General features: G+C 42.8%; 1 protein-coding gene across 1 annotated transcript; it reads right to left on the bottom strand.

Annotated features, from left to right (window-relative positions):
- Nucleotides 1-547: 547 nt before the first annotated feature.
- Nucleotides 548-14,608, bottom strand: SCARB2 (scavenger receptor class B, member 2). The gene is given in 13 exon segments (XM_010023928.1): nt 548-589; nt 2,054-2,212; nt 2,751-2,802; nt 4,215-4,288; nt 5,215-5,333; nt 5,787-5,965; nt 6,851-6,970; nt 7,470-7,561; nt 8,315-8,503; nt 9,740-9,887; nt 14,190-14,349; nt 14,501-14,533; nt 14,536-14,608. Coding segments are annotated over 13 exon segments (1,440 nt in total).
- Between the last annotated feature and the right edge of the window lie 403 nt (nt 14,609-15,011).

The following is a 15,011-nucleotide window of genomic DNA, read 5'->3' as shown; positions in this document are numbered from 1 at the left end:
AGTGTTTTGGATTAGTTGTACAAATACATTTGTGAAAGGACTGATAACATGAATAACACACAGTCAGTGCATACTGGTAGTAAGTAGCACACAACACTTGACAGAAAAGATAAGCCTAGGCCTACAGCCCAGCCGTCCATTGTTCCAGGGCACACGGGAGCCTGCTGTGTTCCAAGAAGGTCCTTTGCAGCCCACACTCCCAAGGCCATTTGCAAATGTCCCTCATGTTGTTTCTGTATTGATTCAGGCCATGTTATTTTCAATGATACAGTGGTTATGATCATCTATGGCTGTCAGTGCAGGTACAAAGAGAGTGCAGGGTTGGAAAAAGCAGGTTCTCAAGCAGTTTTAAAATGTACTTGTAACTTAGCTGGTATGAAAAGTCTCCTCCCTTTAAGACAATGCAGCTTGTCTTCCGTATCTATACCACAAAAAGTTACACCTGACACGATCGTTTCTCTGCGGTAGAGAATGCTGGGTAGTGGTAGTTGGTATTAGGTCAGCTCTAATAGTTTATTCTCCAAGCTCATGTGTTAAAGGAAACCTACTAAGATGTCCTGATGAGCGGCGACCTTTCATCTTCAGTACTCTGAAAGGAAAAAAATCACAACACAGTGAGTTAGATGTGGCACATCAGAGAATTTCCATGAGGGGGAAGAAGCTGCATGGCTGAGACTCCAGACAGGAGAGGAAAAAGCTCTTGGCTCCTACTTCTAAGTACAGTTTCCTGTAAGAGAACCAGCACTGCACTATAAAAATACCAGAGGGTGAGTGGCAGCTTTCAGCCTGGACCTCGGGCTCACAGCAGCACCTTACAGATGATAGAAGGCCCTGCATGGAGAGGATCACAAGGAGAGCTTTAACTAGCTGAATTACTTCTGTTTGCAGGAAAATCAACAAAGGCAATGTACAGAAAACATGGAATTTAGGTGTTCCTTTGTCATTTTAATCCCTGTGCAGTGTTCAGGAACACGCAAAAGTGATGGTGTGAAGCTATACCTGTAGGGTGGGGCAGGAATGCCTGGGACAGGGGCCTCAGGCAATGGGACAGTTTTGACTCTATAGCTGAGCCAGCAGTAACAGGCAAGCTCAAAAGCTCAATGGCAAAAGTCTCTCTTGTAAAGGAACCTGAAGTACAGTTCTGAGAGCATACGCTCATGAACAACTTTTGGTTCATGACAGAATCAAGAATAAAGCCAAGACAGCCAAAGATCAGCTTCTCAAAGCCACCACTTGAGGCAAGGAGGCTGCAGATCTTGCTGCCAAAGTGCCACCACTGCTGCCACTACCATCACGCCCCTGATCTCGCTGGACTAAGACATGAACAGGGTGGCTGGGTGCTCTACAGGTAGGTGTGAGGGCTTTTTCTCACATCATTGTAAAGTCATATTTAGGAAACACCATACAAGCAAGATCACACTAAGACAACAGCAACTACAGGGAGAAAACAGCCTACTAGAGTACCCAGTCTATTTCTCTAACCAGAGGATCTGTAGTTTATCTTGTCTGAACCTGACTGCTTTGCCTGTGAGGGTGAAATTCTGACATCAGCTTTCCACATGACTAGCAACCTTAATGCCAGCATGTCACTTTGTGACAGGACTTTTCATAAGCAGACCTACAAATCAGCGTGCTGCCGTCTGTAAAATTCATACGTTCTGTTGTCATAGATTTGCATTATGATTCTGAAAATTGTTTCTGAGAACAGTGTCAGATTGTGTTCTGACAGTGTTCTTAAATATAGTGGACTTCTTACATCTTATCCTCCAGGGTCCTCTAGACAGGCTGATTTTTTTCTTTTACTACTGTTAGCAAGGGAATTGGGCACAAGACACATGACCTGCCTTACCACATTCTTCATATTAGCTCCTTTCCTTTGCTTTGGTGATTTAGTCTGAGTCTATTAGAACTTCCCTTCCCTAGAAAGGTCATGTTAAACAAAAACAACGTATAAAAATGTTTGTGTGCACAAAGACACTGAGCAGGTAAAAAGCAACAAAATCAAATACAGGCAGATACATAGTAAGCAAGGCCAAATTCAAATGCTACTGACCTCTTCACTTATTCCTCGGGACCTGCACACCAGCACAATAAAAACAATCCCAAAAACAATTCCTAGAGCCATGATTATGAAGGGGATTCCAGTTACAACACTGGCTTCCAGCAGGACGTGCTTGAGTTTGCTGGCAGATGCTTCATCAATCAGAACACTCTGGAGGAGAGAGATGTGAAGAGGTAAAAAAAAAGATTGGTTTCTGTTCTTCCTTTGTATGAGATTGCTTTACCTAGTCTGTATTTCAAAAGAAAGTAGATTTTTAACTCTCAGTTTAGGCATGGAATAATACAGGCCTGGAATAATAGTGTACATTATTGAAACTGGTACCCTGGAGTCCTCCCCGAATCCAATTCAGTGATCCAGCTACAGCACAGGAATATTCAAAACAGATGACGCAAAAAAAGATGTGGTCTTCTGAACTCCCACCTCCTCATCTGAGCATCCCCATGGGCCTTTGACCCTTTCAAAGACCTTTGAAATTAAAAGGACTGTTTGACTGAGAGTGTTTTGCAGGGCTGAACTTGATACTATGGTCAACAAGCAGCAGAGGATGTTAGTTAAGAAACAGCAACAGCTTCCTACCTATCACTGTATAAAGGTGATCAACAGCATTTTCTTTTCTGGTTAGCTCAAAACCAGTGTTTTTGTCAGTATAAACAGCACAATGTTGCAAAGAAACAACAAAAATGCTTACCTCATTTATATACATGACCGGGAAAATCAGCGTTCGAATGTTGCCCGTTTCACTGTGTGAGAAAAAGCAACAATAAAAAAATCATTGTTTCACAACTTTTCAACCTGAGGGTTCTGAAGACAGATTATAATAGAACAACAAATGAGGAAACTCTGGGATGTTCCTTTTTGTGGTTGATTTTCACCTCCCTCCTGGAGTAGAACAATCTCATTCTCCAAGATGGATAGTGAATGCTGTTTTGGGAGCAATGGCATAATTAGGGGCTTGGTGGGGAGTAAAAGAGAAGGATCCATAAGAGGCCCATTAATCACCAACTGAATGGCAGATTTGTGCCAGTCAGCAAGAATGCCAAGCTAAGCTGATGCTGAAGGTTACTCATATTTGCAAAACACAGAAACTATTCTCCAAGGAACATGCTCACAGCAGCAATCCTCCTTTCCCCCCCCAAATTTGGCACACAGAAAATAACAGCTTATGCATCAGTTGTGTTAATGTAACAGTTCCTAGACACTAGAAAATAAGGTGGTGCTGGTCTGAAGGAACATCACTGACTCTTCCAGGAGTATGAGGCAGGTAAAATACTTCTGTTTTATACAATATGTAGCAAAGCTGTGCCAATAAACACATGCTCAGAGGCTGAGTAGGAAGAATAGCTACCACACAGGCTTAGTGACAAGCAAATCACTATGTCAGAAAGACATAAGGTGCAGGGTATTTCTGCACAACTGAGCTGCAGTCTGGGGATGTGCAACTCAAAATGGAACACCTAGAAAACCAGACAGAATCCACCTGCAACAAAGATGACATGGGGGATTTTACCCACACATTTCTTGGGATTGTACCCTTTTCCTGTTTGTAGGATTGTACTTACTGCCAAAATTGCAGTACAAAGATTTCTCTTTACTATATCAATGCAGTCACAGGCAAGATCCTTTCACCTGATCAAACAAGCCCTCTCTTGCCTGCTGTTGTGAGACATTAGCACTCAGTCTGTGTTTTGTGCTTGCTGGGGAAAGGCAGGGGCAGCCCTCATGCCTTTTCATTTGGTTTTCATGTGATCACTGCTGAGAAACGATGGTAACTGCAATATTTATCTCCTGCAAGCTGTGAAGAGTAGAATGGCATGTCCTCGCTGCAGTGAGTCTGAGCTGCACTCCACGGTGGCAGACCCTCCCTGTGAGCAAACAAGCCAGTGTGATACATGACTGATGCACCACAAGCACCACATGGAACTTGTCCATAACATCTTGCTTTTCTTGAATACTGCTTTTACTCTGCAGATGGAACTGCAAAATCTACTTGATCTGTGAGAATAGAGGATACTGCCACTTAAAACTGAGATTTGAGTGGATTTCTCTACCACTTGCTCTCTCCAACCAATATTCTATTTGAACACTGCAGACAAATTAATTTTGAGTATCAAATCAGATGTGAGATATCTACCTAGCAGCAGAGAACACTTACAAAAATTCAGGTAATTTTCTGATGTGAACATTGATCTGCATCCTCTTGGCTGCTTTCAGGACGAGCCCTGTCAACTGGGAATAAAACAAATCAGAGTATCAAAAAATAATAAAAGCGTACGGCCACAGGGACAATGAGCAGGAAACACAACACAGTAACGGCTGCAATGGGATGCACAGGAATATTTTCCTCATTCAAGCAGCAAAATTAAGTCTGGAGAGTGGGTGGGAGGGGGAAGGTGCCATTTGTGGCAGTACTAAAAAGCTGGGTAAGTAGGAGCAGGGTCATGGGAAGAACCTGGCACCAAACCAGATACCAAGCAGCAGCTGCCTTAGACCTTAAGAGAGGAACATTTTCCTCCTGCTTTGCCCTTCTGATTCTCTCCCCCATCCTGCTTGGGAGAGAGGGAGTGAGCAGCTGTGTGGTGCTTAGCTGGGGCTAAACCACAAGCGTAAAAAACCACAGACCATCACTTCCAAGCTCCTTTTATTTCTGACATTTCATGGTGAAAATACCAGCAACTCTGTAAACATCCATGAAAGATGTAATCACTACGCTTCTGTAACTCTCCTCTCATGACTCCACGCTACCTAAATTGAGTCCAACATCCATGGAATATTGATTTCCTCTCTTGGTCTACATACCCAGTTTCTTCAGCTTGGGCAAAACACAGTCAAGATAATACTCAGACAGTTGGGATGGCAGGGTGAACCAGAAAAGTAGCCTCATCTGTTTCTAAGAAATATTTTAACTCTTTCATCTCATCATTACCAGTCTGATGGCATCTCTAATTACACAGCACAATGGGAAATGCATTTCAATTCTTGCTATCCAGCAAAGTTTGCTCTATACAAGGAAAAATAAGTAGATCAGTTCCACATAAACTAGTACAGCTTCCTTGAGGTCAATGGAACAATGTTGATAAACACCATCCAAGAAGGTGACCTAAACCCATGTGCTTGGATTCCTTATATAACCGTTTTAAAAAGGCTGCACTTACAGGATTGATGTCCAGAAATGTCTCGTGATACTCCTTTTTTGGGTGCATGCCCTCTATGTCCTCTATAAACTTTTGATCTGCTTGGTAGAAATGTGGAGCTGATAGAAATATTGGAGCACCTAGAATGTGAAAACATAAAAAGTCACCACCTCAACAAGACAGAGCAGGATTCAAGGACGTCCGTGAGAACCTCAAAACTCATCATTGTGCCATTTACACTGAAAGGGAAAGTCCATTCTGGAGCTAAAGAATCAACACTCTTGACTCCCTGTCTTCAGAACAAGCCATATCTTCCCTTGTGCATCATCAGCACAGCTTCATGTCTCATGTCTGGTACTTCCTTCTGATTCCTTGATTTAAAACATTGCTGGAGCAGACAGGATCTGACAAGAACATCCCCTCAGATCGCTACTGCATTTTACAACCAAATGATCACTTGTTGGTGGCTGATTTCACTGAGCACAATCATAACCCTACAGGCCTCACCAAAGTGTCCTCATACATTTCAGACAGAAAGAAGTATGTTCCCCGTTGACATTCTTCCAGTCTGCTTCCACCTCCTGGTAACATACCTTGCTTACAGACGCTGACATTGAGGACACCAGTGCCAGGACAGTTTCCCGGCGGTACGCAGAATCCAGCATTGCCTGGGTTAACCGTTGTGTTGGCAAATACCATAGCAGAGGGCACAAAGCGGTAGGTTGGAATGCCTGCAACAGTTCCCGAGCTGTCGTACACCAAGTACAAAGATCTGCAAGGAAGAAAAGCCAGACCCCAATTTGTTATGTCTTGAGCACTTGTCTGTGTATCTACTTAAGTTTGCAGTAAGCTACAGCCTTCGTTTAAGCCCATTCCAAAGATCTTAAGTATTAAATTTATTAGGCTTCTGATCAGCAAATGCACATTCCATCACTCTGCTGCTGCAAAGAATAGACAATCCTGTGTCAGCTGTGCTGCTCCAGGGACACTAATGCCTGCTTCCAGCATTTTGGGTCTCACTGTAGCCCCCATGTTGCTATTGCCTCTTGCATGAGACAGCAATTGTATGTACTACTGAGAGGGACAAGGAAATGAATATAGAACAAGTTGGCAAGTCCTGAATTCAGCGTAACATACATCTGTATTGATTTAAATAGGGAATTTCAGATCAGTGTGGTTTTCACAGACAGGGAAATGGACAAGGGAGAAGACAAGGTGGAATGTAAGGAAGGAAACACCAAGATTTTCTACATCTTGTTGCATTTCAAATAGCATTATGTCAAGTCATGAATGTCTAAAGGTCATGTCCCTAAAAAAGTAGGACACAGAGGAAGACTTTGGAGGAAAGAAGCTTTGGGCAAGGTTGATGTAAATCCTTCCATTCCTCTCATGACTAGGCTCGCATGGCAGTCCAGTCTGTTTTTCCAATCATCTTCCAGATTTTCACTTTATGTTGAAATAGCGTGTCCTTAACTTGATGCAGATTGGGGTTTCTTTTGTGTAAGTCTCTCATCCTTCATACCATGAATGAATGCAGAACAGTCATAACTGTTAAATAAAATCACAGGAGGAAAAGCACCAGCCAAACATGAAATGCCAAGAGGAATGGATGTAAAGGCTCTGCTTTAAAGTCCGAGTAACATTTTCTTCTCCTTACCTGCAGAAATCAGATGAAAAGATATAAATGTTCTCATCTTTGCTAATCAGCGGATGAAAGGATGTCCCATCTGTTCCATTGATCATGTTACATGTCTCTGTTGTCCACCAGCTCAATGACCTGAAGAAAACCAAGCAAAGATAGTAAGGGTTAGAATATCTTTTGAGCAGTGGTCATGCTTTAGGAAGTTCATGTTTGGCTTCTTAGTAACACACGCTGCCCATTGAAGAGGTGCTGGATACTCAGGCACAAGCTGCCCCAGCCTTGGCTCTGAGTACACAGCAGTAAGGAAACGTGGTGTGTGGGAACACTGGCTGTGTAGATGTGGGAATACTGTCCTGACAGGTGGCTGGGATGGGTGTCCTAGAGAAGGGAAGGGAGAGAGGGTCGCCTCTTCCGAGGGGCAGTTATGGGTTCAGAGGTGAGTAGTCCCAGCAGTCTGCTTACTAAAGGCTGGGATGTCTTCCTTTCAGAGTTACATGACACATACCAAAATACTGGTGGGCTGGCCTGAAGCTGCTAAGAGCTATAAAAGGACCCTTTTTTGGTGAACAATGCTTATGTTCATCCAAATGTGAAAAAGGACAGATTTTGACAGAGACCATACTGAAAAACTTACTCTCTTCCTTTCCATTCCACAATCCTTGAGAAGTTAAGGTAGTTCATTTCCCCACTTAGGAAAACATATTCTCCATCATCAGTTCCGTTCATCTGCAAACAGATACATGAGTTTTTAATCACTCTGCTCATTCTGTAACACCCAGCTTCTAACTTAAACGGGGTGGCAGGAGTTTAAGCTGTCATCACTTCAAATCCACCCCAGAAGTGATGGACTTTCTGTAAGGTAAGTGCAATTCATTAAATTCCACCTTCATTATCAATGATGTGGAAGGATCAGGCTAGATTCTTACCCCTCCCAAGTAAAGGAAATGTAACAGTAGATTAGCCTTTTATTCCTTTGAAATTTGCCACTGAAAAAGAAGCCCTTAGCCAAAAAAATAAACTCACAGAAAATAACCTGAGCACTGCAGATGATCTCCAAGAAACAAGTAGTCCCCACAGTCCAAAATGATGTTGAACCAGAAATACTGTGGAAGTCAGTAACAGCTCCAGCATAGAAATAGCGTGATTGCAATCAATGACTAAGGAAATAGGTCAGGAAATGTTCTAGTAGTTTGCACAACTGGCCCTGCAAACCCCATGTTATTCAAGAGAGCACAGGCAATAGTGGAGTGGTTTGCCCTTGGGAAGCTTATCCCTATGTGATAAAGAGAAGTCAGATAAAACACCCACAGCTGGGCTATAGCCAATGCCTAGATCCAGCCAAACTGAAGAGGGAACATCCATTTGCTGACCCTGCAGCCCATCTCCAGCTTTCCCAACTGGCTGGCTGTGACAGCCCAAACTGTATAGCAACAACATAATTCCCACGTAAAGCATCAGAAAGTCTTGCATGCCAGTTACCTTATTAAAGAAACCAAACACTGGGTCTATCTCAGGATGCAAAAGATGAATGGTTGACAAGAGCCTGTCTTTGTAGCCCCACAGTAATTCATGGACAGTGTGAACTGTGAACAGGGATTCCTGGTACAGAAGCAGCAGCACCTCTGTCGCAAACTGAAGAGGGGTTGACCTGGTCCACTCCATTGCAGTCTGCCGGGGATCAGAATAGGGGAGAAATGGTCAGCTTTCTTGTAGAATAAGTAATACCAACTACAAACACGTTTCAACTGTCTTTTTGGTTTCATTATTTCTACTCATGGCAAGTAAGTGCTGTCTAACAGGTTCTCCAGCTTTTCTCCTACAGGAATGTGCTTCTGCAGGTTCCTCTTCAGCCTGGCACTGCCACACAACCAGCTCAGTTCCATGTCATTAACTGCCATAGTCTTAGGAACGGATTTTAAGTGAAATGTGTAAAACTGCTTTCTAAACAGCCTATATTTCACAAGTATTTTACAGCTGGAGACATGCTTTCAATTTCACCCTTAGGAAGTCATAGTTTACACTTTAAAAAGACAGCCATTTCTCCAAAATGCAAGCAATACCCAAATTTATTTCCTTTCTAGTCGCCAAGTGATTTTACAACATGTCTTTAACAAAGCAAAACCAAAAGAAGGAAATATTCCTTGGGAAAACCAACCTGTAGTTCTCCTCATACTACCTGCTACAGTGCATCACAGTCAAAAATCTGAACAGGAGATAATCCTTACCACCACTCAAATGCCTGGGAGGAATTGTAAACACATTGACTGTATTATTTGTAACTTCTAGTAAGCCGAGTCCTATCTACTACTTTATACAGTGCATCTATGTATTCATTCATAAAGTCAGACAAGACATTTTTTGAAATGCTGAAGGGTAATTAGAAATGAATGCATTCTGTAATTGAAGTCAATTACACTAGTAGAGGGAGCAAAGGCCTAGTTACAAAACTAACAAATATTTTAGTACAGTCTAATTTCCTTTGGAAGACAGGACAGCTTTGGATCTGCTTGTTCTCATACTGTTCCTGTATGAGACCCAAAATGATGGTCTGCCTCTAATCACTCAAATGAGACTTTCTTTGTAGAGTACTTTCACCTTATTCGCCAGTTTTGCTAACTCCTGGAAACCCAACAAGCCTGATCTCTGCTCAGCCCTGCAGTGTGTGTCAGCTTTCAGCACAAGGGTGAAGCACTAACACTACAGGGGTGTATGGCAAAGGAAGAATATAATAAAAATACCCCACAACAGTCCAACCCAAAACTGTGTCTGCCCCAGATATAAGCTGCCTCTCTGGTTCTTCTATCACACTTATCTACCACAAAGACAGAGACAGCATGAAGCAACAAGCTGTGAGTTATGAAGTGTGTTAGGATGACTTCCAAGCAGAAACGAAAGAGAACTCACCACTGCGGGAACATTAACTGTCCTAATCAGGTCCACTTCAGGGTCTCCAACTGACTTCTGAGGTTCAAATACATACGTCTTGGGATTCAGAGCAGATACTTTGGTACCATTGTCCAAAAACTGAACGTGCACTCTTGGCCTGTATTCTCTGAAAAACAAAGAGTTTGTTCTCTAATTAAGTTAAACAAGTACGCGTAACATTAATTGCAATTAACTTATGGCTATTCTACTGCTTTAAGCACATAAAAGGTAGGATTTTCAGTTCACTAGGAGTGGACTAATTATTGCTTCTGCTGCCGTCAGCAACAGAACTCCCCTTTGTATCAGTGTAAGCTGAATCAGACCTCATTGGGCTCTTCCAGAATTGTCACCCCACATGTTCATTTCACTTTGTATTTTGCCTTGTCTTTAAAAACCTCCAAGGAAAGAGAACAATTTTAACAGTACAGAAGGATTTAGAGGCACTAGATATGGGACTGTGCTTAAGTACAATTTGAAAATTAAACTTTGCTGCAGGCAAAATCCACTCTCAGGCACAACAAGACGTAGGCTTCATGTAAGTCTCATTAACCTGACCTAAGAACCTACCAGAATCTTACTGCTTGCTTTAAAGTACTTTGCACTAGGACTTCTGGGCTTACATGTAGCACAGGCATAGAACAAGCCTCATTTTAGCTTCTGTCCTTTAATTTTCAGACAGGAATCCTGAACACAACAGAAATTCAATTGAGTTTTTGCCCTGAACTACTCATGGCCTGGGAAGTTGTTTCTGTTACTGTCTATGCACTCAGACAGACATCGTAAAATTCAAGATTGCTAACAAACAAGTGCAGTTGGCAAGAAACATCAAATGCTACCTGCTGGCATGATGAGGAAGTTACATCTTAATTACCCTGAAACACAGGTCATAACCATAATTCAATCCATGGCAACTACCGTTTTACAAACAAGCAGTATACAGTTCTGCACAACCAGCTTGCTTGGGCTCAGAATGAGCTATATGTGTGTCTTCAGCAAACCAGAAAAGGGGAATGGCAGGTTGTCTGCCTATGGCATGAAACCTTCGGAGTACACATGAAGTGAAATGCTCTGCATTTCCCAAGTCTCCATTCACTCAGGAGTCTGTTGACTTTTTCATTGCTTTGCTTCTAGTGTAGATTTTAAGCTCCACGGTGTGAAAGTGAAATATTCCATGAGACCGTGTGCTATGATGTTTTTCATTCATTTCAGATACTACATCCTATCCCAGCTGCACCAGATCCATCAACGCGGCTGTATTACTCTGGTTCAGGCTCTCAACTGGAAAGGCTGGGGAAACTGTTCCAACCATTTCCCATCTTTCTTGCACAAAGAAGCAAATCTACGGCTCTTCAGCATCTCTACCACCAAGGAACATTTTGGTCTGGCCATCCTTCCAGCCTGACTTGCCAAGAGACAACTACAGCAACCTACTTGTACAGCAACCTACTTTATATCCAGGGCTTGAACTGAGAGGATGGTAAGGGACAGTTATAAGTGCCTTCCCTAAAATAAGCCAGAGTTAACCTGAGAAGCCTTTTCAACTGTAAAAGGGCAGAGGAGGAAAATAATACTCTCTGATTAGGGATACAAGTAGGAGGATCTCAGATGTTAAAGACAAAAAGCTGTATATGTGTGCAAGAGCAGACAATATCGAAGTGTTTTTCGGGCTTAGGCAGATAAGCAGCTTGTACTTTATAATTATTTTATATGCTGCAAATTTAACTTCCAGGATTTTAAAATACAAGCACTACTTTGTTTTTTGTTGTTTCTTTTTTCTGTTACAGAATCTACCTCTGTTGTTCAAAACTATGAACTTGTCCTGGGTTCATCTACAGCAGTCATTTTTTCTCCTTAGCAGCTGGTGCAGTGCTGTGGTTTTGACTTTCAGCTGGGGAACAACGCTGATAACACCAACGGTTTTAGGTGTCGCTAAGTAATGTTTACTCTGACCAAGGACTTTCTCAGTCTCATGCTCTGCCAAGGAGGAGGGGAAGCTGGGAAGAAGCAGAGACAGGACACCTGACCCAAACTGGCCAAAGGGGTATTCCATACCACAGTACGTCATGTCCAGTATATAAATTGGGGGGAGTTACCCAGAAGGCCCAGATCGCTGCTCGGGTCGGGCTGGATATTGGTCGGTGGGTGGTGAGCGGTTGTGTCCTCTCCTCTTGTTATTTCCCTTATCATTATTATTATTGGTGGTAGCAGTAGTGGTTTGTATTATACCCTAGTTACTGGACTGCTGTTATCTCAACCTGTGGGAGTTACATTCTTTTGATTCTCCTCCCCATCCCCCCCAGAGCAGAGGGAGGAAGAAGGGGAGAAGTGAGTGAGTGGCTGCATGGTTCTGAATTACCGGCTGGGCCTAAACCATGACAGAACTGCAGGAAGAATATGCAGGAAGAGATTTATTTAGCCATCCCACCTCCCCTCTGTCACTCAAATTTTTTAACTCTGCTTGTCTGAGCCGGTTTACTTCCAGCCTTTCTCCCCAGTACCCTATTTTATAAGAACACTGAACCACATACTTCATGTTTAAGGCATTTTAGGTGTTACGCCACATGCTAAACCTCAATGAGCCTTTAAGGCTTTGCTACATGGGGCCTGTGAAATAAACGTGGTGTTCATTCTTTGTCTCGAGCATGCCACATCCCTCCCTTCTCCCTCTTCTACCACATGCCTCCTCTCTTCCTCCACCCACTGCTGCTGTCTGGTACTGGCAGTGACAGCCAGGCAAGGATTAAGGAATCCGCTGGAAAAGAGCACTCAATTCCCTAACTTTCCTCTTCCTTCTATCAGATTGAACACAGAACAACCAAATCCTGTTTGGACGTGTCAAAATCAGGCTAACCAAACAAGCCAGAAGCAACTGAAACACACAGCCTCCCTCCCTCCCACTGCAATAAACAATTTAGGGAGAGTCTGCATCACCCAACTGGCTCACAGCCAGCCTGTTGTGTTGAAGGGGAAGGCTCTCCCAGCAACTCATAAACAAGAAGCTCAGGCTGGGCCTCCCCTTGGGAACAGACTAACCCAGCCAGCTACACCACCAGCCCCGTCCATCCCATCACACTCTCTCATGGATAAAATGCAGCTTCACAAATGGGGCTATGCATGAAATCCAGAAGACAGAACTAAGAAAACAGGAAAAATTTAAGGTAGCTAAGGGGATTGAGTACCAGGCTACAGAAGACCATGGACCTACGTGGTTTCGTGTAGCTGTACTACACCTAGAGCTGACCCTATTTATCTTCCTGACAGAGAGAATGCATGGCTGACTAATTATGAGCATTATACTATAAAGACCTGAAGAAAAGCTTAGGAAGTTGAAAGCTTATGTCTTTTCTCCAGCTCTACCAGTTTATCTAAGATGAGGTATTTTGCCATGTAGTTTGCCAAGGCTAAACAGACACGGTACTGAAATAGAGAGGAAATGCGAAAAAAGATTGATGGCAGAGGGTGAAGCAAAGCTGAGGTGTGGGAGGAAAGAAGCAGAAAGGCAAGACGTACTGCAGAGAGCAAAGCTACCACAAAGGCTCTCCCTTTTATGCTACAATATTTTTTTCAAGCACTAACAACCAGATTCTGATCTTTTTGCAGCTCCTTCTGGCACTGAGCTAGTGTGCAGTCTGAATGAGTGTGTGTGACTAGAAGCGAGTCTGACAATGAGAAATCAACCTTTTGCCGTGGTTTTCATACCTCCGTAACTTCAAAGACCATACTACTTTCTGCCACAGCACTGCTCCTGGCTTACACTGCTGCATGTAGAGCAGAATGAAGCTCTAAAGGAAAACTCATTTGTAAGGTGACTTCAGAATCCCTCTGTGTGCAGCAGATTGTTTTGTGTGCAACCATATCACACGGAAAGTTCAAGAGGCCAGATAAAGTTCCAACACTGCACATAGCTGTAGTAATTCTATCAGTCTGTCCAAATGGTAGGTATGTCTGAATCTAAGTAGGTTTTACAGTGGGGATTGGCTGAGGAAGATCCTTATAGTACCACTCTCTAACTGGTTTTCTGGCCACATTTTTACCCATGTGAATTGTGCAACTTCAGCTGGGAGGTAATTTCTCAGTGACACATGAATCATCCTCTCCCCAGACTCTCAAACCCCACACTAGACCAGGATGCAAACAACTTCCTCTGTGTTCAGCAGCTGAAGAACAGCAGCACACAAGCAAAATCTTGTCCAACATCTGATACAACTTTCTGGGTTAATCCAAAACTGACTGCAGGTACTCCAAATGTCAGTCTAGCTGTACTGCCTGGGTGGTATAGGATGATGCTCCCTTGAATGTGAGTAATCACACATTAATAGCTAGTTTTTGCTCATAGAACTGGATCCCAAGCACTCTGGATCCCACTTTCTGGCTTCCTCACAGACAACAGGTTTAGCGAGATGTGCAAACAGTGAAATGATGATCCTACCGGTAGGTGTATGGCCCTATTTCCTCTACAAGAGGAGTATCACCTTGAAGCACTTCCAAAGGATTTGTCACATTAAAGAAGTAGAACTGCATGTAGACTGGTGGAGGAGGATCCTCCCAGGCTTCAAAGGTTTCCGTGCCATTTTTCAATACTGTTCCCTGAAACAAGAGGAAGACAGATTGGCTGTTAACAACAGATGCTGTAAAATATTTATAGGAAAGAAGGAATTCTATGCTCTCAGAATAATCTCCGGCAATAGAATTTGAGACTTCAATTCTACAAATGCTTATAAATATGTTTTTGAAGCATCTCACTAAATATCAATAAGGTCAGACACACGCTACAGGCTCACAGGCTAGGGGCACACCTTTATTGCCTTTGCTGTTCTACTTCTTCCCACAAACACTTCTGCCTGACATTTTTCAGAATGAAGACTTACCAGCTATTACACAGTGATCCTGTGCCAGCAAAACCCTAACCTGGTATAAGATACCATAAACAGTTAATTTCCTACAGCAATGAGAGCACATGCAACTCCAGACCCATGGACTCTTAGTCTATTTTGTAACCAATAAAACACAGACCTACAAAAGAAAAGCTATAAATGGTTATTTTATGAGAGAAGCACTTAAGTAATGGATCAGTAATTTCTTTACCTACCAGCATATACATGTTTTAACGAAAGTCACAACCACAACCTCTAGGTAGCTCCATTAGAAATATATAATAAAGGTCTCAACCACTTGTTTTATTACCATTCCATTTTAGTTAAAACTCACCCCAGTTACAAAAGTATCACCACCAAAATCAAGGCTTTTCATA

The sequence above is a fragment of the Nestor notabilis genome, unplaced genomic scaffold (genome assembly GCF_000696875.1).
Source record: "Nestor notabilis isolate BGI_N333 unplaced genomic scaffold, ASM69687v1 scaffold6221, whole genome shotgun sequence".
Lineage (NCBI taxonomy): Eukaryota > Metazoa > Chordata > Aves > Psittaciformes > Psittacidae > Nestor > Nestor notabilis.
Note: the sequence above shows the minus strand (reverse complement) of the source record. Positions and strands in the feature narration are given on the sequence as shown.